The sequence below is a fragment of the Phyllostomus discolor genome, chromosome 9, assembly GCF_004126475.2.
Source record: "Phyllostomus discolor isolate MPI-MPIP mPhyDis1 chromosome 9, mPhyDis1.pri.v3, whole genome shotgun sequence".
NCBI classification, from domain to species: Eukaryota; Metazoa; Chordata; class Mammalia; order Chiroptera; family Phyllostomidae; genus Phyllostomus; species Phyllostomus discolor.
The window spans coordinates 83,123,146-83,145,800 of NC_040911.2; the positions used below are offsets into that span (position 1 = coordinate 83,123,146).

General features: G+C 56.5%; 2 protein-coding genes across 4 annotated transcripts in view; one reads left to right on the top strand and one right to left on the bottom strand.

Moving 5' to 3' along the window:
- The first annotated feature begins 291 nt into the window (after positions 1–291).
- Positions 292–17,209, top strand: SDCBP2 (syndecan binding protein 2). Its single transcript, XM_028524622.2, has 9 exons — positions 292–655; positions 8,107–8,179; positions 8,815–8,884; positions 9,641–9,741; positions 13,182–13,340; positions 13,953–14,128; positions 14,207–14,378; positions 16,376–16,467; positions 16,715–17,209. Exons 2-9 carry the CDS (start codon positions 8,126–8,128, stop codon positions 16,767–16,769), a joined length of 879 nt encoding a protein of 292 aa, XP_028380423.1. The 5' UTR covers positions 292–655; positions 8,107–8,125; the 3' UTR covers positions 16,770–17,209.
- The window catches only part of SNPH (syntaphilin), a 39,209-nt gene continuing 33,645 nt past the window's right edge, over positions 17,092–22,655 (bottom strand). For 2 of the 3 annotated variants that reach the window (XM_036009658.1, XM_028525032.2), the window contains one exon: positions 17,716–22,021. In XM_036009658.1, the coding sequence (XP_035865551.1) occupies positions 20,851–22,021 (1,171 nt within the window). In that variant the 3' untranslated portion in view covers positions 17,716–20,850. Of the gene's footprint in view, positions 22,022–22,655 lie in introns of all 3 variants that reach the window. The other variant, XM_028525035.2, reaches the window with a different exon arrangement.

Genomic DNA, 22,655 nt, shown 5'->3' on the forward strand with positions numbered 1-22,655 from the left:
ACTTTTCAACACGTGAGAACGAACTACAAGAGGAGTATGACAGTGCTGGCTTTGCAGTGTCTTCCCTCTGTCTCAGGGACATTTCCTTGTCACTTCTTATGTAAATGGCTTTGACGGCTGTGTGATCCTTCAGAGACAGACTTACTGAACCAGACCCTGGTGACGGTCACTTGGGATTCCTAGGTTTCCCTATAATAAGCAACATGGCGATGGGTCCTACTTGTTTTTTGTTTTTATTTTTAAACCAATTCCTAGAAGAGGGAATGTTGGGTTACAAATTTTCGAGACCCTGGATACCCACCCAACTGACCTCATGTCCAGGAGGACTGGTATCCAATCAAAATCTGATTTCTCAAGGCCAAGAAATCTCAGTTCAAACCCCTTTTGACAGTGGCACCTGCGTGTGCCCCCAACCACATCTCAGCACCCAGACGAAGGCCAGAGCCCTCTTCCGGGCAGGGTGACTTCTTTGTTTACCCAGCCAGGAAGAATCACCTGGGCCAGTCCCAGGCCTGGGTGAGTCAGCTGACCAGGCGACTGGCCCCACCCTTTTGGCAGCAGGAACCCCGCTGGGACAAGGGCCGCCACCCTCCAGGGGAAGCACAGACTCTCAGCAGCTGCTGGAGAAGGACGTGTCGCAGCTCCTGGCCTGCAGGTAAGAGCCGCACCCCCACCCCACTGCCCCTGTAGACTGGGTCCTGGCCTGTAGGTAAGAGCCGCACCCCCACCCCACTGCCCCTGTAGACTGGGTCCTGGCCTGTAGGTAAGAGCCGCACCCCCACCCCACTGCCCCTGTAGACTGGGGCTGAGATAAGTGGGCTTTGTTCTCACCCTGTCCTGCTCCTTCTGGGACTTCCCAGGCAGTTTCCTTTCAAGGTGGCTCCCCTCAAGTATAAACTGGGGTTTCCTCTTCTGACCTCAGCCCTGGGCCAGGTTTGGGGGCTGAGAGATCTTCTTTATCTAGATGGGAGCCCCGGGCTCCTTCTGACTGCCTACAAGGGTGCTCACGGAGATGGGACCCATACTTTGCTTCCTGAAGTGGGGCGCTTGGAAGTCCAGACCAAAGGAAGCCGATTTCCACAAGGAGCTGGGAGCACAGGCATCAGTTTCTGTACCAACTTCTCTGCCTGAAGCTGTTCTATCAACAGCCTCTCCCCCTGGCAAGGAACACCTTGGGCCAGTGGCTTACACTCTAACAACTGGTTTCCTCACTTGGAGACTCAAAGTGGCCCCACACAGTAAAGGGAACCAAATGAGATAATGCACATGAGAGGCCAGTAGGTGCCCTCCACACAGAAGATGAAAATGGGGTTTACGAGGCTGGTGTGCTGGCAGGCACTGCGCTGGCTGCTTTACACACAGCAGCCCCAATGAATAACTCTTGTATCACTGTCACTTTTCATCGGGGCTCCCTGTGTCCACCCCGTTTCTCTATTCTCTAAACATCAGCCTGAGAGGGACCTATTAAAATAAAAGTTGGACCATGTCACTCTGCTGCTCAAAATTCTGCAGGGCCCATCTCACTAGGGGACATGCCAAATCCCTGCCGGACCCACCAGGCCAGGATCTGGCCCCTCTACTAGTTCCCAACCTCCTCTCCGGTCACTCCCCCCTGAACCACTAACTGCAGCCTCACTGGTCAGATGATCCTACACGCAACAGGTCCCCCTGCCTCGGGGCCACCGGAGTGGCCGTGTCCTCAGCCAGAGTGTTTTTTTCTCTACGCTTTAGGCTTTTACCCAAATCCCCCATCACCCCCAGCTCCCAAGCAATGAGGCTCTTTGGCTTCCCAATGCTCTACGCTCCACTGTGCTCTTTCTCTGCACCACTTCCCACCATCTAACACAGCGTACGCACTTATTTATCCCCAGCTAGAAAGTTAACACTCCTCAAGGTCGGATGTCTTTTATTCACTGCCTTAGTACTGGTACCTAGACTAGTACTGGGACTTAGTGCTCATTAAGGGTACTGAATGAAAACAGCTAATGATTACTGTGAGCCCTTTAGGTGCTAGACTCTGTGCTAACTGCTTTCCATATGTAGCTTATCTCTTTTTTAAGAATCTTTTAATCTCCACGATAACTTTGTGATGCAAATATTGTTACTTGTATTACAAAAGACATTCAAAAGGACTTGTCCGAGCTTGTTCCCACGAGGCAGGAGCAGCAATCTGAACTCAGTTCTTGCACCTGGCCTGCCTCTCCTGGGCAAGGTTTGGGGAGCATATGCCTTCTCTGAAAAAGCCCCCAGCTTCTCTCCAGGCGGCAGTGCACCCTGAGGAGGAGGGGCTGGGGTAGAGCTGGTGGCCTAGCAACAGTCTCTTCCTTTCCTGCTCACAATATCCCTGGGCTAATTTGGCCTTCCAAGAGCTCTTACTCTGACACTCTAACCCACGCTTCCCTCCTGCACAGTCTTCTGAAGGATGGATGAGTTGTCCACAGAACAAGTGGGAGGCCCCTAGTTTCAGCTCTTTGGAACAAAGTGTTCAGAGGAGTGTTCTCACTGCAAGTCCAAAGATGGGGGCTGATGACCCCTTTCAGCCCTGCTGAACTCGGAGGGCCTGAGTGCTGACTTGTGGGCGTTATTGTTTTGATACTTTTTGTATCAAAAAGTGCTGAAGCTCAGGAATGGAAACTTTGGAAAGTGCCCTGGGAGAAGATTCCTATGGGAGAAGTGGACTCTTCTTTTGGAGGGGCTAATTAATTGCAGGAATCTATCAGTACCAAACTGAGCAGATTCCTCCACTGTCAGAGTGGAGGAACGAGACTTCCCATCTGCCCCAGTAGGCAGACTTTGCTCTCCCAGGCCCAGGGTTTTTCTTCAAAGGACCTTTTTGGGTTTTCTTTTCCTTCTGTGTCTGTTTTTCCACTTCTTTGAGAAATGGTTACCTGGACGCCGGCTAAAAGGATTCAGATTTGAACAACGTTCTTGACCCAGAGACCGAGACAGGCAAACAAACACAAAACAGTGTGTATCCCACCCAGAAATGCCAAAGGCATTGATCACAGCGGGTGCTTAATCAATACTAGTCAAATGAATGATGACTAGCTGAATATGAGCTTCTGTGGTCTAGAGAGGGAGGCTGTGGGTGTGGACATTTGGGGGAAAACTTAGAACTGGAGTTCACCAGATGAACAAGGGGGAGAGGGAAGGTATGAATGGCATTCAAGACAAAGTGAACAGCATCCACAAAAGTACAAAGTCATGAACAAGCAGGGTGAGTTTTAAGATCAGCAGTTTGGAATGAATGAAATGCAGGATGTGTGTGGAAAAATGAGGTGAGGAGTCAGGTCATGGGAATCTGAATACAAAGTTCAAGTGTGAGATTTATCTTAAGGGCAAACGCTGGGTATGGACGACTTCGAGAGCAGGAGCTGACGGTAACCCAGATTTCTGGCTCAGACCATGGGCTGGGTTTAAGGGCTATCGTAGAGGGGCAGCACAGCTAGGGGAAATGAGTTCAGGAGACTGCAAAGGTCTGGAAGGCGGCGGGGCTCTCAGGCCTGGGCCCACCTATCCCCGGAAGAGGATTCTTCCTTGCCATTCTCCTGAGCCCTCCAGAATTCACAGTCTCCCTCCTTCCTCCAAGAGGCCTTCCTCGTTTTCCTACTCTTTTGTCCTGCAGCTCATAGACTCAACTGCCTGAGTCCCTTAGCAGTGGGTCCAATTTTGCTACGGGAAGTGACCTGTTTGGCCACGCACAAGTCCCCTACCCTGGCAGCGGGGGCCCAAATCACTCGGTCACCAGGCTGACTGCAGGGTGAATCGGGGCGGGGCGGGGCACTTGTCGCTTGGCACCTGCTGAGGCAGGAGTCCGGGCCAGACAGGAAATCCATGAGAGAATGGGAGGGAGGGACTGTGGCGTCACAAGGCCTAGGAAATAGTCGATCGAAGTCGCTTCAAAATTCCAGGGAGCAAGGGGGAAGATTCCTGCTCAGTTCGAGAAACGCAGGCGTGCTGACTTCGCCCTCCTCCTTTGCCATGGCTGCCTGAGTACGGATTCTTGTCAGCAGTGAGCGGCTCAACCGCACCCTCCTATTGCCGAGGCCGTAAACGGCCCTGCTAGGGGCACTAGCTCGGTTAAAGCGCGATTTGACTCTCCCAGCCTCCAGTCCAGCAAAGAGGACGCGGAGCCTGGCCGAGCCTTCCCATCCCTTAATCTTCTGCTCTACCTGGTCTCTTTTGTCGATGCAGCGCCAGCTACGGGCGCCTGAAGAAAGCGAGAGCTCAAGTAGGTCTCTAGCAACCCACCAAGCCAAAAACCTAACCGGCGAGAAAAAACCGGCTTCCACCCCGCAACCGCAGGGCATTTTGGGAGTCGCCTCTAGCCGCCCGCTGGTCAGGAGCGAGACGCTTGCGCCTTAGGATGCCGCAGCGCGCCCTAGCGGCCCGGCGGGGCCTCTGCACAGCTGCCGTAGCCCATAGCAACTGGAAGAGGTCGCTTCCGGCCCGGGTGGGATCGAACTCCGGGGTGTGAGTCCGAGTCGTTTGGAGGTCGTTGATCGGTTTGACGCATCGGGAAACTGAGGCCTGGGGAGAAGATTAGGCCCTGGGGACCGTTGGGGCTTTCTCTGGTGCCCCAGTGCGTGGAGTTTGTGCTCGGAGGCTCGCATTTGACAGAGCGGGAATTGAGGGAGGGAGGGAAGGGCCAGGTCCCTCCACGGTGGCCTTTTCCTCTGGGTAAAAAAATCAGTCCCTATCTTATTACAAAGGAGAAATGAGGGCAATGAAAATAACTTACAATAAGAGATTTTACATTTCACTATGTAAAAGCTCAGACTGGATTACACCCAATCATGCTTACACCTAACTTAAACTGATTACATTTGGATTTAATAAAACACAATATTCAAATGGATTTTGCCAACGGCTTGTGTTTGACATCTTAAGTCGAAGGCTAAATGTATTTGTATAAAAGCGTGTAGTCACTGTGACAGCTATAAATGCAGACACCTATGGATGGGTGTGTTCTGGTGACTAACCCGCTGTGAGAAGGGTCGACTGTGACCTTCCGAAATAGTGAACAAAACAAAACATGACTTCCCTCGTTAACCTGGCATGTGCATTTCTGGATGGTATACATTCTATGTTAAAACGAAGGAAAAGTCCTTGTCTTTGTACATCAAACAGGTTGCAACAGGTGTTTGCCCCCGCCCCCCCCCCACCCCCACAAACAAAGGTTTGCAGGATGTTGGAAAGCTGTGCAGGCCTGAGGGCGATTTGCGGTGAATTTTTCTGTGCATGGCATGTGGCCCAGATCTCTGCTCCCTGCTCCCTACAGGCTCATAGTGTCCTCCCAGTCCTGTGACCCCCAGTAACACCCACACAAATCTCCACTCTGCTCTTTGGAAAACCACTGATATATCCAGTCAAATACCTTTTGCCAGTATTTCCTGTACACGCTGGGCACTTTCGGTGGGGAGGCCTAGTGTGGTGAAGAGGACAGAGCCCTTGCCCTTCTGAGGTTGGCTCCGTTAGGAGAAAATACTCAGATATTAGTCATATACTGTGATAAATAGCTTGCCAATACAGGCAGTACAAGCCAGGGTTGGGAATAAAAGAAGACCCAGCCCACTAGCAGAGGGTCCCACGACCCAGCAAACAGCAGAGAAGTAGCACTGGAGCTGAGCCGTGAAAGAGCTCCAGGTGGAGCAGGGTGGGGTGCCAGGCAGAGGGACCGGCAGGATTGAAACAGGTCCGGGGTCCCCGGCGCACAGTGGCCACAGCAGCAAATGCTGCGCGTGAATGGATGGATGATCGGGTGAGACGCAGAGCATGTTTGCGGGCAGGGAGTCGTTCCCCACTGTATCACCACCTGCTGACAGGCAGGGGAATGCCGACTTCTTGATTTTGCCCAGAGCCCCAAACTGAGTTGGTGGCCATGAGCAGGTGGCCAGAGCAGGTGGCCATGGTGAAAGTCACACAGAAGTGGAGGAAGGGCTGCATGGTCCTGGCCTGGGAGTGATTTCCAGGAAGTGCATCTCTGATTCTGCTCTCCCAGAGGGCAGCTGCTAAAAATACCACCGCTCTGCGGCGTCAGCCTTGGAAAAAACAGGTCAGGGGTGGCCTCTTACTTTCACATCTGCCCGTCATGCATGATCCGGGTGGCGCGGCATGCTTTGGCAGATGGTACCTCCTGAGAACTGTCTCAAGCATGTGCCCAGAGTATGTGCACAGTGGGAAAGTGGGGAAGGCCCCTGCGGGTCTAAAGGAGGTCAGAGTCAGTGTCCGTCTCCCCCTAGGTCAATCTCTGACATCATAAGATATTCGTTTCTGCCCCGAAGACCAGCATAGGGCAAGGATCTGGAACTCCCTGCCTCCAGGAGCCGAGCAGGCCGTGCAGATCTGCCGGGTGGGTGCTCAGGGAGCTCAGACGGCCATGCAGCCCCATGCAGGAGGCGGGCTGCAGCGCAGCCCCGGCGCAGTGTTGTTTGCATAACAGTTGCTCTTGCATTGCCAGATATTTTTGTTTTTCAATACAATTAGAAGTGGAGAATTTTATGTTTCCGTATTTTAAACTGTTGGCACTAATTCAAATAAAAAACAAATAGCAAGACTGTGAGCCTCGGCCGGGTGGTTTGGTTGGTAGAAGTGTTGTCCCAGACACCAAAGGGTTGTGGGTTTGATCCCCGGTCAGGGCACGTGCCTGGGTTGAGGTTTTGATCCCTGGTTGGGGCATGTAAGGAAGGCAACTGAACCATGTTTCTCTCTCTCTCTCTCTCTCTCTCTTTCTCTCCCTCTCCTTTTTCTCTCTCTAAAACCAGTAAACTTATCCTTGGGTGAGAATTAAAAAGAAAAAAAAAAAGACCATGAGAGGCTCCCAGAACACATTTGAGACCTCCGGGCCTTGTTTCCATTCTAGGAATGGCCTCAAAGGAAAAAAGTGAGAGCCCAGGCAGAATTATTGCTTCTGGCAATACTACTGAGTTAGCGTCCATGCTGGGGTTGGGGTTTCTGCGGCAATTGAGAAGGCCCCAGTTCCTGCCCTTTTGGAACTCCCAGTCAAACAAGGTAGATGGACAAATTAAGAGGCAACTACAAGAATAGCGAATAATTAGCCAGAGTAAGGACATGGGGTGGGGGTGGGGCAGGGGTGGGGGGAGAGCACACAAACCGAGGCAGGCTTCCTGCAAGAAGAGTGCTCTGATGCGGGCCACGAAAATGATGGGGAGTCAGCCAGGCAGCAGGAAGTGGGAGGGGCGGAGGAGGATTCCAGAGACAGGCAATAGCACATGCGAAGACCCAAGACATGAAAAAACTTGATGTATTCAAGGATATGAAAGTATCTCTTTCCTCACATTCCATCTAGGAACGAAATAGAGCAGCACATGTAATTCCTTTGAATTTCTTTGGGTGCCATGCTGCCAGGTCCTACTGATTCTCCTCTGGGACAGTTAGAAGGTATTTAGTAAATGTTCATGGTGCTCCCCCAAGTCTGCATTCCCTCCACCCTTAGGAACAAAGCTCTGTTGAGTTTGAAAATGTTGCAATAGCTTGTATGCCTGTTTTCAAGGATTTCTATTGGTCTTTGCTGTGGCCAAGATCGAGGCTGGAAATGGGTGTTACACAGCAGGAACTCAAATGCCCAGAGGTGACAAGGGGCGTGGGGAGTGGGGAGGAATTCTAAAGGGCCTGCTGCCTTTCTGTTGTAACGCCAAGTCCCCACCCACTCGACACTGGACTGATTCTGTGTGGTTGTGGGACAATGCTTTGCAAACCCGTAACATAGGCCAGTATGCAGCAGGTACTCACCATGTACCTGCTGGGGTGACTCCAGGTCTCGTAAGCATGTCTGATCTTTGAAACACGGCAGACAGGGACCTAGTGCTGCTGTCCTGACCAAGCATGTCCTGGGTGGTTCCCTGGGCCCGGGTTTGAAAGACCAGAATCAACTCAAAGTGGTGGCGTGGAATTCTGCAAGGGTGGGGACCATGAGCCTGGGAACCAAAGAGACTCAGGTGCAAACCCCAGCTCCTCCATTTCCAGAATGGGGGGTAATTATGCCTTTCTGATATCTTTCTCATCCTGAGAGTGCTGAGTGACAGGCGGATAGGAGGTGGGCATCTGTGCCTCCTCTCATCCCTCCTTACCCCCTGTGCCCTGCAGGGTGTTGCAAGGAGCAGCCATGTCCACCCTGTACCCATCTCTGGAGGACCTGAAGGTGGACCAAGCCATTCAGGTAAGCCGCCAGGCCGTGTTAGCCTGGGCCCCCTGGTGGGGCCTTCAGGATGCCCCAGGGTAACTAAGGGAGACTTGCCTTGGAAGTTGGTGGGTGGTGGGGGCCCCAGGCATGCCGGTCACCACTGAGGGGTCTGCTGGGTGGGACAGGTGCCCGGAGGTCAGGGCAGCGGAGTTACAGCAAAAATGGCGAAGACCGAACAGCTTCAGACAGGCCTCTCTTGTGGCCGCTCTGTCCCAGCGCTTCCTCGGGGGTCGGGCCCCACGCTGCTGGGCGGGCGTTTGGCCTGCTCGGCCCCCCACCCCTTCTTCTTTCCATCCACCTGCGGGCCCCGTGGAGTTTGAGACTTCAGAACTTTTCAACTAAGAACTTGGTTGGGACTTGGGCCTTAATGTTCCGGCTGCCTCAGGGAGAAAATGGGTCGTGACATTTGGTGGCTCATGGAGAATGACCATGGACCTCCCCTGGAAGTGTGGACATGTCTAGAGACCACATTTACACATGACCTGAGCTCTGTGGACACTCGCTGAGGCCGGCCAGAACACCCGATGCCCTGATTCCCGGGTCCCAAAGGTTCCCCGGGGGTGGGGCCCAGACACAGCTGACCAGCCTGCCCAACCCCCATCTCTCCCCAGGCCCAGGCCAGAGACACACCCAAGATGCCCACCTTGCCCATGCAGGAGACAGCTGCCCCCCAGCCTTCAGGTGAGTGAGCGGGGTGGGGGCTCTCCTGACTGAGAGTGGCCTCTTCGGGCTATTTCCAGGCGCTGGTCTCTTGCCTGCCACTGTGCTGCACCCTCTGGGTAGGCCTCGCCTTCCCCAGAACAGGACACGGAGACAACTGTGGCTTAGTGAGGGCACACATTTTCCTGATTTGGGGCCCTTTCCTCTGGTGCTGCATGAGGGGACCAGGATGTTTGTGGCAGCCCCTAGATTTGTTGGTGGCAGTCTTGATTCAGGTTTCATTGCAGCACACTTGAACTCAGGCCAGGCGCAACTCTCCCCCTCCTCCCTGGGCACACAGGCTGCGGAGCCACCCTTGGGACAGACGCCTGCCTCCCTTTGGCTGTGGATTTCTTAAGAGTAGGGCCTGATGGCCACAACGCCAGCCCTGTACTTTGTGTTGGCTGACTGGTGCCAAGTAAAGCCAGTTGAGCTAAACACCAAAGCGGTACATGAGGAACTCGGTGTCCCAGGCTGCTCCTGGGGAAGGCAGACAGCCACCCTTCAGACCTTCTGAGGAGAAGACCACATCGCCAGTGCGTGTCCCTGCTTCCTCTACCGCAGCGGCCGCGCTCCGGGGACACACAGCGTTCCCAGGGGTACACGGCACTCCCGGGAACTGAGGGCATTCCCAGGCCCTCTCTCTCGAAACCGAGTGACTGCATTGGAGCCAGGCAGGTGTGGCTAAGTTCTGTGCTTGAGTAACACCTTTCTCCTTCCTTCTTTCCTTCCCATCAGTTTTGTACCCCAACCTGGCGGAACTGGAAAATTATATGGGTCTTTCCCTCTCCAGCCAAGAAGTCCAACAGAACCTGCCTCAGATTCCAGACGCTGCCAGTGTAGGTACCTGTCTCTTGCCGGGCATGGGCACAGGCCTTCCAACCCTCCCTCCTTTCTGGGTCTTGCGGCTCTGTTTCTTGGTGCCACTTTTCATTTTTAGCCTTTGTTTTAAGTGCTGTGGAATTTCATGGCGTCCAGAGGGCCCTGGGGTTGCAGGGCCACTGTCTGCCCTTTGACCGCTGGCTTCTGGCTGCTGAATGAGAAGGGAGGACGTTCAACCCAGCCTGGGTCTGGGGGCTTCTCCTGCAGGGCTGCCTGTGACTGGGGAGCGGCTGCACGGACAGGCAGAGGGGAGGGGAGGAGCTGGCACCTAGCCCTGGTCCCCACATTAAACAATACCGCCTGGTGCTCGCTCTCCGTGGCCCGGGGAGCAAAAGACACCCTGACACAGAAACACTTTGGAGCTGTGTTCACTTACGAACTCAGTCCCCACGCAGGCCCCTCCCAGCTAGCTCTAGATCCCCGAGGCCACTTGTCACCCCGAGCCCCTGAAAGCCAATGGCAAAGTGCAAGGGGGGGAGTCTCACGGAGTCTGGAGGATTTCACGGAGGTGGCGGGAGGGACGGCGAGAAGTGCCACAGCCACACACAAAGCGCCTGACAAACGAGGCTCTCACAGGAGAACATCGACAAGGATGAGGACATGTGGGCCGCCCCCCTAGAAAAACTGGGGACCCCCTGGGGTGTTCCTCTGAATGACCCCTAGATAGTCATGCTGTGAAATGCAAACGCGAAGCAAAGAAGGTCATGTGTCTGTAGTTCAACTTTAACTCATCGATTTAAGTCTCTCTGTTCCAATAATTAGCATATAAATGCACATGACCTAAGTTATGATAAAAATATGACAGCTGAATGCATTTTATAATATTTAAAAGTTTTGTTTTTATCTTCAGCTTTTCGTTTTTAAATGCTCATAGATTCTCAGGCAGTCGCAGAGCACAGGGAAGGGCGCCGCAGACGGTACCCTGCGCCCTGACTCGGGGAGGGCCGCAGTCTCCACAGCGAGAGCGCACAATCGGGGCAGCCGCCGCCGCCGCCGCCGCCACCGGTGCGGCGTGCGCGCGTGTCAGAGTGCTCTGTCGTTTTACCTCCCGCACAGTCATGCGACCCACACACAATCAGCGTAGCCCCTCACCGGAAGGTCACCCACACGCTGCCCCTCATACTCAGGCCTGCCCTCCCCCCACCATCCCCAGCCCAGGGCAGTCACTCCTCTGCTTTCTGTCCCTATGCTTTGTCGTCTCAGAGTGCCACAGAAGTGGAATCCTGTAGTGCGTGGCCTTTTCGGACGGGCTTTTTCACTCAGCACAACTCCCCGGACACCTTTCCGGGCTGCCGTGTGCATCAGTAGTGCGCCCCTTTTCCTGCTGCGCGGTGCTCCGTGGTGCGGACGGACCGCCCTTCGTCTACCCTGTGGAGGGACATTGCAGTTGTGTCCAGGGTGGAGTTACTGCAAATGCAGGGTTTTGTATGAACATAAGTTTTCGTTTTCTGGGGTAAATGTCCAGGCGTGCAATTGCTAGGTTGAATGATAAATGTATGTGTCAGTTCTTAAAGAGACAGCTAAACTATTTCTAGAGCGGCTTGACCATTTTATTTTCCTGTCGGTAGCACACGAGAGCACCAGTGTCTTCCCACGCTCGCCAGGATTTGTTGTGATCACTGTTTTTAGCTTTAGCCGTTATCATGGGCGAAGCGATGTCTCGTCGTGGTCTTAATTTGCTTTTGCCTCGCGGCTGGTGATGCTGAACATCTTCTCCTGATTTTCTTGGCCATCTATATATTCTTTTCAGTAAAATGTTTCCTCATTTCTTTTGTTTATTTTCTGAATGTATTGTATGCTTTTCAAAGTCAAGTTTTGAGAATTCTTTATTCTGGAGACCTTCATGGCCACATTATCTCACGATATGTGGTTTGTAAATATTTTCTCCCAGGGTGTAGCTTCTCTTTCATCCTGCTAAAAGAGTCTCTCGCAGGGCAGAAGTTTTTAATTTTGGTGGGGTCCAGTGTATTGACTTTTTTCTTTTGTGAGTCATGCTTTGCTGTCCTAAGAAATTTTCGCTAAGCCCTACATCCTGAAGATTTTTTCCTTTATTTTCTCCTAAAACTGTTATAGCGTCATGCTTTGCATTTAAATTTATGGTTGAATTTGGGTTAATTTTTGTATAAGGGGTGAGGTGTAGGTCACGATTCATATTTTTCCCTGTGGATGTCTGATTGCTGCTGCGCCAGCAATCCTGTAGTGCGCGGCCAAAACTGCGCCCCTTGTGGAAAAGCCTCCTCTTTCTCCGCCGAACTGCTCTGGCCCCTCTGTGCACACACAGCTGGCCTGGCTTGTGTGAGGCTGTTTCTGGATTCTCCGTTCTGTCCCGTGCGGGCCCCTTCCTCCACCAGTGCCACGCTGTTCTGATGGCTGTGGTATAGGGTACGCTTTAACATTTGGTTGCGTCTCCCCGGAGTATCCTTTTGTCAGGGTAATTTTAGCTGTTCTAGCTCCTTTGTCTTTTCATATAGTCCAGAATAACCTTGCCTGTCCCTGGAAAACATCTTATAGGTATTTTGATAGGAATTGCATTAAATCTGTATTATCAATTTAGGGACATCTGACAGCTTTACTTTGTTCTTTCAGTCCATGAATGCAGACTGTCTCTCCATTTATTTGTATCATTTTTGGGATCTTTCACCAGTGTTTGTCAGTTCCGGCACATGCTCTACAAACTCATTGTCAGTGTGTTGGAGGACACTTGATTTTTGTGTGTCGATCTTGTTCCCTGTGACCTCGCTGAATTCACTTACTAGCTCTGGGAGTTTGTTCATAGATTCCTTGACATTTTCTAGTAGGTCATAATGTCATCTGCAAATAGGGACCATCTTATTTTTTCTTTTCCAACCTGTAGGCCTCTCCTCTCCTCTCCTCTCCTCTCCTCTCCTCTCCCCTCCCCTCCCCTTTTCTATTCTATTCTATTCTATTCTATTTTTTCTTGCCTTATTGCCCTGGCTAGTTCTTCCAGTGCTATACTTAATAGAAGTAGTGCACTTGGGCATCTTGCCTTGTTCTGGATCTTAGGGGGAAAGCATTTATTCATTTTTACACTTCTAGCTTAAATTTTTTTCAGACAAAAAAATCCAGCTCAGTTTTTCTCATTGATCACTACTGCTATGAGATATTTCTTTTATTTTTATGTGAATTTCAAAGGAGCCTTTTCCTGTCAATCAGCCTTGGAAAACGGGGGCCTCTTTTCTGTATAGTGCCTGGCTGTTTTTCAAGAGCATAGACTTTGGTGCCCCCTAGTGGCTGCATGGAGTCATGTTTCCCGGCTCCAGCAGAGAAGCGCGTGAACTGCGGGTGGGATGGGCCCCAGGGACCATCGAATCCTCCTTTCCTCATCCTTCCTCGGCCCAGGGGGCTAGCTGACCCTTTCCTTCCCGGATGTCTGCAGGCGGTGGTCTCTGGCCCCTTGCCCGGTCAGGTGGTGGCACCGGTGTCCGGGAACAACCTGGGTGTGCGGCGTGCGGAGATCAAGCCCGGGGTGCGAGAGATCCATCTATGCAAGGATGAGCGTGGCAAGACCGGGCTGCGGCTGCGGGCCATCGACAAGGTGGGGCTAGGGGCAGGGCAGGAGCAGAGGGGCCCTTCGGAGGGTGATGCACGTGCAGGACAGCACACTAAGCAGCCTGAGCCACCCGAGCCCCGAGAGGGTAGCGCGGGATGGAGGCGGAGTGGCCGTCCCCAGTGAGGAAGATGCAGAGTGTGCTGGGAGCAAGGCCCTCCTAACTCCCAAGCTCAGGCTCTTCCCCTCAACCCCTCCCCGAAGGCTCGTGGCTGGTACTGGGTTGCAGCAGAGACCTGCCACCAGCCTCTCGGGGGCTCCTCCTTGCTCGTTGCTCGGAGCCTCCCTTCCGCTGTCCCCCAGTTCACAGGGGTCTGCTGCCAGCGGGCTGTAGGGTCTTCCTGCCATTGTGAGAGGCTGTGCAGTCTAGTGGTTGTGGGTGCAGCCTCCAGCCAGGGTTGAACTTCAGACTCAGCTGCTCCTTAGCTGTGTGGCCTGGAGTGTTTCCTCCCCAGGATGATGGGGTGACCAGCGCACCTGCTGGCAGGCGGCAGTCCCAGTACCCTGTAGGCCCCAGGAGAACCAGGAGGGAAACAACAGCTGGGAGGAGAGACCTGGGCTCCGGGTGAGGGGAGCTGACTGGGGCCCTGCCTCTCCTAGGGGCTCTTTGTGCAGCTGGTACAGGCCAACACCCCGGCATCCCTTGTGGGGCTGCGCTTTGGAGACCAGATCCTGCAGATTGATGGGCGAGACTGTGCCGGGTGGAGCGCAGACAAGGCCCACCGCGCATTGAAGAAGGCGTCAGCTGAGAGGATCGTCATGGTCGTTCGGGACAGGTGAGCAGCCAGTCGCAGAAGCCTCTCTGTTGGCCTCCAGCCACATCCCAGGTCTGACCCACTGTCCCTTCCCGGCAGGCCTTTCCAGCGGACGGTCACCATGCACAAGGATGGCACCGGCCACGTGGGCTTCATCATCAAGAAGGGGAAGGTGGTCTCTATAGTCAAAGGCAGTTCTGCGGCCCGCAACGGGCTCCTCACCAACCACTACATGTGTGAAGTGAATGGGCAGAATGTCATCGGGCTGAAGGTAGGCCGGCAGCCGGGCTCTGCCCCAGACCTGCAGGGGCAGGGAGACGGCTGGGCGGTGGGAGGGCCCGTGTCTGTGGGCAGGCTTCTGTTCCATCCGAGCCTCAGCTTCTTCATCGGAGGTTGCTGCAAGGATTTAGTAAGGTAATAAGTACATAAAGCTTCGGGCACATAGTAAGTGCTCAATAAATATTAGTGTTGACATTAACACATGAAGGCCAATGACGTGGCAGAAACAGGAGGTGTGATGACCCTTGAAGGGACACAGGTGCCCAGGTGGCTACTGGCTGCATGAACACCTCCCTCCTTTGTGTGGTGCTTCTGTTTGCATCCTGGTTCACGTGATGGGAATATTTCAGAAATTGCTATTAGGAAACCCATCACCGGCTTCTGTTCATTTCTCGAGGGTGGTGAGCATGTCGACTTTTATCTTTGAAAAATAAGAAGGAGCCGGTGGTCTGGAGTCAGTGCTGTGGGTGTGGACTGCGGGGTGGGTGCCTTCAGGGAAGGGACCGTGGATGATGATGAGTCACGTGTCTTTTGGACTCTGGGCGAGTGAAAGTGATTTTATCCTGATTGGTTGTCCCCTGGACCACGAGTGTCCTCATCCCAGGTGTAATTCAGATAAGGGTCCCTCTGCCTCCTGCAGCCAGGCCTTGAGCTCACGTAGCAGGGCTCCCCTGGCAGAAGTGGCCTGGGTGGTGCCATTCATTCCCCAGCTGCCACAGTCTCTTAGGCCAGGCCCCCACCCTCACAGGGGCCCTCCCCACGCCATTCCAGTCGCATGGCTGCTTCCCTGAGCTTGACAGTTGCCCCCACCTCCCCTGGAGGCCGGTTCTGGTGGTTCAGGAAGTTCTTCCTCAGGTCTGTCCAAGGTCCTGCCTCCTGCATCTCCCCCCTCAGGGATCAGGCAGGACAATCCAGAGGGAACCCAGTAAGACTAAAATGCTGAGTACACTAACACCAATGCTGAGCGGCCGGCTCTTTCAGAGAGTGGTGAGGCACCCTTTCAAAGCATTACAGCTCGCTGGCCCTAACGGCTGAGGGGCAGCCATTCTACGCGTGTCGCTGACTCTCTCCTTTCTGGCGGCTCTGGGCTTCATTATGGATTTGCCGGCTATCCCACCAAACCACAGCTGTGGTGAGGCGCTCATGACAGGGCTGGTCCCTTTTCTGAATGGCCCCCAACAGCTATGCTTCCTGAGATGATCTTTTCAAAGTTTATCTGCTTTCACTCTGTGGCCATCACTAGTTCTGCCTGGCACGTCTCCTCCCACGTATCCTGGGACAACTAAGAAAACACAAACCAAGTTAGAGAACCGAGTGAAGTCAAGGGCATGAGGCTCTGAGCGAGGGCCAGGGGCCCTGCTGCTGCCGTTGCGTCAGCGTTTGGCCTGCTTGGCGTGCTTTGCGTGGAGACCCTTGTTTCCTGTGCTTCCTGGGACCTCAGGCCTTTGTGTTAGCCCTGGTGAACAAGATGGAAGAGGGAGACATTTCCTGTGGGCTCAGCTCAGGCTGGCCGGCCGGCAGGGGCCAGGCAGGTGGAGGGGCCCCGCCCCCCCCCCCCGATGTCCCCCGCTGCCTGGTTGTTCTCTTCCTGCTTTGGGGCCAGAATCCCAGTGTGATGGGGCTGGGGAGATGGGATTGAAGACGGGGCCGCAGATGGGGCCTGGTGAGATTCTGGGGCCTGAGTGGGGGAGGGGAGGAGGGCAGTAACGCTTGTAAGGCCCTGTTACAGGCCAGGCCAGGCCGCTGGGACTGGCCCTCGAGGTGAGGGTGGGGAGTGGCATGCTCCCTCTACCACGGGGGTCCTCGGGGAGGGGCCACATTCTTGCTCCAGCAGAGCCATCCCTGTGTTTCTGCCCGGGACTCTCACCGGAGGGGCGGCTGACCCCTGCAGTGCGGGTGGCAGCGGCGTCCCCTAGCAGGCGCCACACTGACCCCTCCACAGAGTTGCCTCTGGGCCCCAGGGTGACCGCTCGCTTGCCTCCTCTGCAGGACAAAAAGGTCACAGAGATCCTGGCCATGGCTGGGAACGTCGTCACCCTGACCATCATCCCGACTGTGATCTATGAGCACATGGTCAAAAAGTAAGGCGGCCCCTTGCCCTCCCCCCTCACCTCCCCACCCCTCTGCTGCCCGGCTTCCTCCAGGCTCACGCAGTGTGCCGCCCTGCTTGCCCTCTCCTACCCCACCCTCCCCTCCTCGGTGGCTGGTGGCTCCTGGTGATTTGCAAGTCGTAGAAATCAGAGTGGAGGCCCACGTGGGGTGCACAGGCTGTGGGGAGGAGGGGAAGGCACTGGCAATTCTGGCCACTGTCACCATTGCTGTTTGCAGGTTGTCCCCAACCCTGCTCCACCACGGCATGGACCACTCCGTCCCAGATGTCTGAAGTCGCAGGAGGGCAGCGCGGCCCCCTCACCCTCCAGCAGGGAAGGGCGAGGCCTGCTGCCTGGGGGCACACACAGGGGTGTGTTCCAGCTGGGGTGACATCGGATCGTGTCGCCTGTCATTCACGACACAGGCCTCCTCGGAGTCTCAGACTCCCGGCACTAAGGCAGGGCAGGGCCCGAGGGCAGCCTGCCCTTCGAGCGGCTGAAATGCAGGGCACGCTGGCAGGCCGGCCAGGCCTCTGGCAGTTGCAGCGTGGTCCCTCCCAAGATGCTGCCTCTGCAAGAAAGACAGTCCCACGTGCTGAGAACAGAAACACGTTCTTTGTACAAGGTTTTTCTTTTTCCTTCACTGGATCTTGGTCACACACTGTACATAGTTATAACTCCTGTCTTTTGAATAAAGCTTTGGTTTTAAATAAAATTCCTTCCTGAAAAGTAATTGAAAAATCCCAGAATTTTGGTCCCGTGACATGCCAGGGCTGGTTTTCTTTTAGGCAAGTGTGAGCCCAAGGCCTTTTCTGCGACCTGCCTCTGAGTGCAGTGCTTGGCTCTGCGTTCGCACTCGCCCCCCCCCCCCCCCCCCCCGCAAGTTTGAAGGGGGCGGGGCCTAGAGCGGAGGACCCATGTGGGGCTGTGGAGGAGGGGCAGCGGTGCTCCAGAGTCCCCGCCCACTGCAGACTGCTTCTGCAGGTGCCGCAGGGGCACGAGAATGATTTCAGGGGTGCCTGAGAGGAGGGCGGCCGGGCTGCCCACAGCAGCCGCACGGGCAGAGCTGAACCAGCGCGCGGCTCTCCCGTTCCCTTGACCTGGGAAGAGATCTCTGCGGCTGGGCGTCTCCCAGGTGCACCTTCTGCCTCCCACGCAGGTGGGAGCAGCTTGAGCCTGGTTCGCCGCCCTGCCCCCTCAGGAGAACGGCCAGGTAAAGAAAGCAGGCTGAGGGTTCTGTGTGTTTTCATGCTTTAATTCAGAGCTGTCTGCTGCAGGGACAGCTCTGTCTGAACAGAAGGACAAAGGAGACAAAAGTGACTACCCCTCCGTCCCTCCTCCCTTCCCGATCCCCTGATTCTGTCAAGTGGATGGCAGAACGTAAGAGCGCCCTGGGACGTGTCTGCACTGTGCCCCTAGGTCACCCAGGGGATCACGAGGTCACTGGGCAGAGGCCCCGCAGTAGACCTGTGCCCCAGAACCTGGTCACTTGCCCACCCGTCCCCGCGGCGCCGTCAGGCACCCCTGCGCACGTGGGGATTGGGAAGGGTGTACAGTGAAAAGCTAAGGTGTCAGTGAACTCCGCCCGAGGCCAGCTCTGTGTGCAGAGTCCCAGCCTCGACGCTGGCGCCTGCCTGAGCCCGGACCGGAGAAGTGGCAGCAGGGCCACTCTGGCCTGGAGGCTACAGTTAAGAAGCCCCTTCCGGCCGCTGGGCTCCAAGGGACCAGCAGTCCCAGAAAGCGGCTCCTGGAAACACTGTCCCTTAGGATCCAATCAGCTCTGGCCAAGGCTAGGGAAGTGGAGGCCCCAGAGATTTCTGCTCCCGGAGCCGAGGGCAGGGGGGAGGGTCACAGGCCAACAGGAGGAGGTATTAAGCAGGCATCTGGAGGATGAGCGCTCCACAGCCCGGCCCGGCCTTGCCCTCCAGTCCCACATTCTGTGCCCTGCACAGTCGGGGACAGGCCGCCGCCCCTCCGCTGCCTGGAGCTGCACGTTTTGCATAGATGCAGACACTGAGCACACACACGCACACACATGGGAGCCCTCAGGGCCCCTGACCGCCAGGGTCCCAGGGTCTGCCCCAGGGCTGGCTGGTAAGCTACATCCTCCACAAATACAAAGAAGAAAAGCCTGTCAAAGGCCCCACCAGCCCCCAGCCCCCAAAGAGAGGGTCCTCAATGCTGTGGGCGAGGCCCCAGGGCCCAGACAGGCAAGTCTCTGGCTGGAGCAGGCTTACGGGGCGGCAGCTGGCCCCACTCACCTCACCGGGAGGCCTGGGGTCCAAGCCCTGGCCAGACCTTCGCCAGTGGCTTCTCCAGCAGCAGGGACAGCGTGGACTGTGGCCCCAGCCCCGACCACATCCACCAAAACACAGGATACAACAGGAAGGCCACAGACAGCAAGACACGGATGGGAGCGGAGGGGCTATGCAGCTCCAGTAAATGCCGGTGGTGGAGAACAGAGTTTATGTTGTCAAGTAGAGTCATACGTTTATTTTCTCAGCAAAGCTTTGACTACTTCTAAAGAGACACTGTGCAGCTCCGTGAGCACACGGCACAGGATGCTGGTGCCGCGGCCGGTCCCGGCTTGGCTTTGGATTGGGTTTGCCCGCTGCCCCTCCGCGCCACGACCCCAGGGCCCTCAGGGCAGCCCTGGCCCAGCCCCAGGAGTTCGGTTTTGTTCGGCTGGGGTGGGGGTGCTCCGCAGAGGATGGCTGGTCTGAGGCCCCGGCCGAGGAGGGGGGCTTCGGAGGCACAAGCGCGTGGCAGAGGGGCTGCTGCCCCGATGGCTGGGCGGCCGCCCACTCCCGGTGCATGCAAGTGCCCCGCCTCAAGGCAGGGGCATGGGAAGGAAGGGCAGAGCCCACAAGTCGGGAGTCGGGAGATGGCTGCTGGAGTGGCGGGGGTGGGCAAGCAACCTTGGCAGAGAACCAGAGTGGCCCCTAGGCCCGAGGGGTAGGTAGGACACAGGGTCCCACCGACCCCCCTAAATGTGGGGCCTGACTCTGAAGAGTGGATGGGACAACCGGACGGGTGGAAACCTGCCGGGAGAAACGACGGGATCTGCTTTGTAACAGTGGTAGCAGAATGTCAGCAGCTTTGCTGGGGGCCCAGATGGGGTCCCGGGGAAGGAGGGAGGACAGACAGTGAAGCGTCCCGGGCCTCCTGGGCTCTGGCTGGGAGCAGGGGGCTGCAGGGCTCCCGCCGGCCCTGCCCCACCCCAACCCGGGACAGGTCCCAGGGCACCTGTTTTGGCCTGGACCCATCTCGTCATTCGTCCTGCCAGAAATCCCCCCTAAGGCAGAAAAGTCTAAGAGTCAGGAACCCTCCCCCTAGAAAGTAAACAGCCACCTTGCAGGAGATCCGGGGATGTGTGGGAACCGAGCCCCAAAGTGAATATAGTGCAAAGCAGAAGTTGGGCCTGAGGCCCCTGAGAAAGTCAGGGTGAGCTCTGGGGGCTGTCATGGCCTCTGGCCTTCCGTACCAGCCGAGGATTGCTGAGCCCAGCCCGGCCTCCCAGGCCTCAGGGCCCCATCTCCACAGGCCGGGCGGGAGGACCGGAGCCCTGAGCTGCCGACCCCGCCCCCTCTCCCTGCACCGGCACCAGCGGCAAACTCTCTGGAGGGGAGCCTTCCTACCCCAGCACCTAGCCTGCTTGGCTTAGCGTTCACAGAAAGAGTCACCAGACACACCCAGGAGCGCCAGGAGGGGAATGGATCGTGGGGGAGGTCTGGGACAGACAGACAGACAGACAGACACAGAGCCCACACTGCCCTCTGCCACCTCTTGCCCATCACGGGCTTTCCACCGAGCGGGGGCAGACTGAGGAGGCCGGGGCTCCAGCCCAGGTCCGGCAGTTCCAGACCCGGCTCGGGGTCCTGGGTCAGGTGCCTGTACTTTTTGGGTCACAGCTGCTTCTTCTGAGGGGGTAACACCGCCCTGAAGCTGGGCTGAGGGCGAGGGGTGGTGTGGAGCGATCAGGGGACTGAGCAGGATGGGGTGGCGGGGGTAGGGCAGCGGAGGCCAGCCTCCCCAGATCAATATACCAGAGGCTTCCTGAGCAGCGGCTGCCCTTGTGAGGGGCCAAGTGGGAGAGGCTGGGGTGAGGACCTCGCCAGCTCTCCCCCTGCACTCTGTCCCATCGTGTGCCTCCCTGCCCTGGGTCTCCCTTCCCTCCTCTCCTGTCCAGGCTGTGGGACGGTCTCCACCAACCCCCTGACTCCCAGCCCCCGGCATTGCTAACATCCTGAAAGAACCACTTCCAAATCAAAAACTAAATAAATAAGATGATGTCCCATGGGAATGTGTGAGAGGGAGGACGGCACCCCTACTATCAGCGGTCAGGCCACCGAGCCACCGGCTGGGCCGGCCTCCTCAGAGCTGGGAGCCGCCACCGCCCGCCGTGCTGGGGCCGAGGGAGCGGCAGCTGATCCTGCGGATGGAGTGCAAGGCCACGGTGCAGCAGCCCCGCAGGAGGGAGCTGATGTTGTAAATGGGCTGGCCCTGGCGCCGCTGGGAGCGGCAGAGCCAGGCCACCGTGGGCACAGCCGGCACCACCACGGCCAGCAGATCCACAATGTAGTGGCGGCTCCAGTAGCTCTTGGGCTCCTTCTCAGCAGAAGCCGCCTCCTCCTCCTCTTCCACAGGGCACGCCACGCTCACCGACAGGCGGGAGTTGGGGTTGGTGCCAGGCTGGTGCAGGGTCGGCCCACGAGTGATGGGCTCTGGGACCTCAAGCTCATCGCCCACCGTCACCACCACTGCTGAGCTGGGGTCTCTGGGCCCTGGGGGGTGGGGATCCGGCTCCAAGCACCTGTCCCCTGACGGGGGACCTGCCCCGCAGACCTGGGCCACGGCCACCTTCTCCAGAATGGCGTCTGGGTCAGGCTGGTACTGCACAAGGTCTGTCTGGATGGCGCGCTCCTGCATGCAGCTGGCCTGCACGCCGGCCTCCGTGCCGCAGAGCAGCTTTGCATAGGCGCTGCCGGCCGGGAAGCGGGGAGCCAGGCTGAAGGAGCTGTTCGGGGAGGCCTCCTCAGGGCCGCAGTCCACCCCTGAGGACAGCAGGCTGCTGGCCTCCAGCACATCCGTCCGGCTCATTGTGTCATCGTTTGCCACGAAGCCACTATCAGCCCCATCCTCGGTGTAGGAGCCAGGGTGGTCCCCAGGGGGCCGGTCCCCACAGACGGCCGGGTCACTGAGCTTGGTGTAGGTGGAGCTGCGGGTGAGGGAGCGGGCGGGAGAGCCGCCGGCCGACTCCCCGGTGCCGTCCTCCTTGGCCGTGCCGTTCTGGGCCACCTCCATGCTGTGCAGCAGCGTCTCCAGCTTCTTGTTCTGGATGTTGATGTCCACGAAGTACTTCTGCAGCCCCTTGTCCTTGTCGATCAGGTTGTTCTTGACAGTGTCGATGACCTGCTTGAGCTGCTTGATCTCCTTGCGGGCTTCCTTCAGGGCCAGCTGGGCTTCCACGCGGTGGCACTCCTCCTCGATCCAGTCCTCCTGCATGCGCGACAGCTGCGTCTTCAGGTCGTCGATCTCCGAGTCCCTGCGGTGGGCAGACAAGACGCACGGGCTCACTGCCTCGCCCTCACCACCACCCAGGACCGGCACACAGGGACTGGCGCCGAGCTTGGAGGGCCCGCGCTGTTGCCACAGAGAGCTAAACACAGAAGGCACCACTCCACGCCTCCTTCCTTCTTATCTTTACTCCCCAGGGGGAGTGAGGGGCGTGGGGGAGGGTCGGGTGGTGAAGACGGGAGAGGCCTCCTCCTGGGTGGCGGGGAGAAGAAATGGCGGTAAGAGACCCCAGGCACTCCCACCCCAGAGGTCGAAAGGCTGCCGATCGTCCACATTCAAATTGATCACCTACAGAAGAGGCTAGACAATAAAGACTCTCAATTTTAAAATGCTGCTGCTATAAAAACATAATACACCCTTAAAAGTCTTAACACCAAACAACAAAATGAGCCCTGAAAGCTCTGCTCTGTAGAAAGGGATGTGGCCTCTGACTGGAGCCGGCTTGGCTGTGGAGATGTTACACGGAAGGACATGGGGCCAGAGGCCCAGGGAGCGGCAGTGACAACTCTGGTTTCCATGAGAGGAGTCAACACTGTCCCTCATGTGGAGAGAGGAGGAGTGGGTGAACCAGAGGAGAATGGTGAAGACAGGGCGGTGCTCTT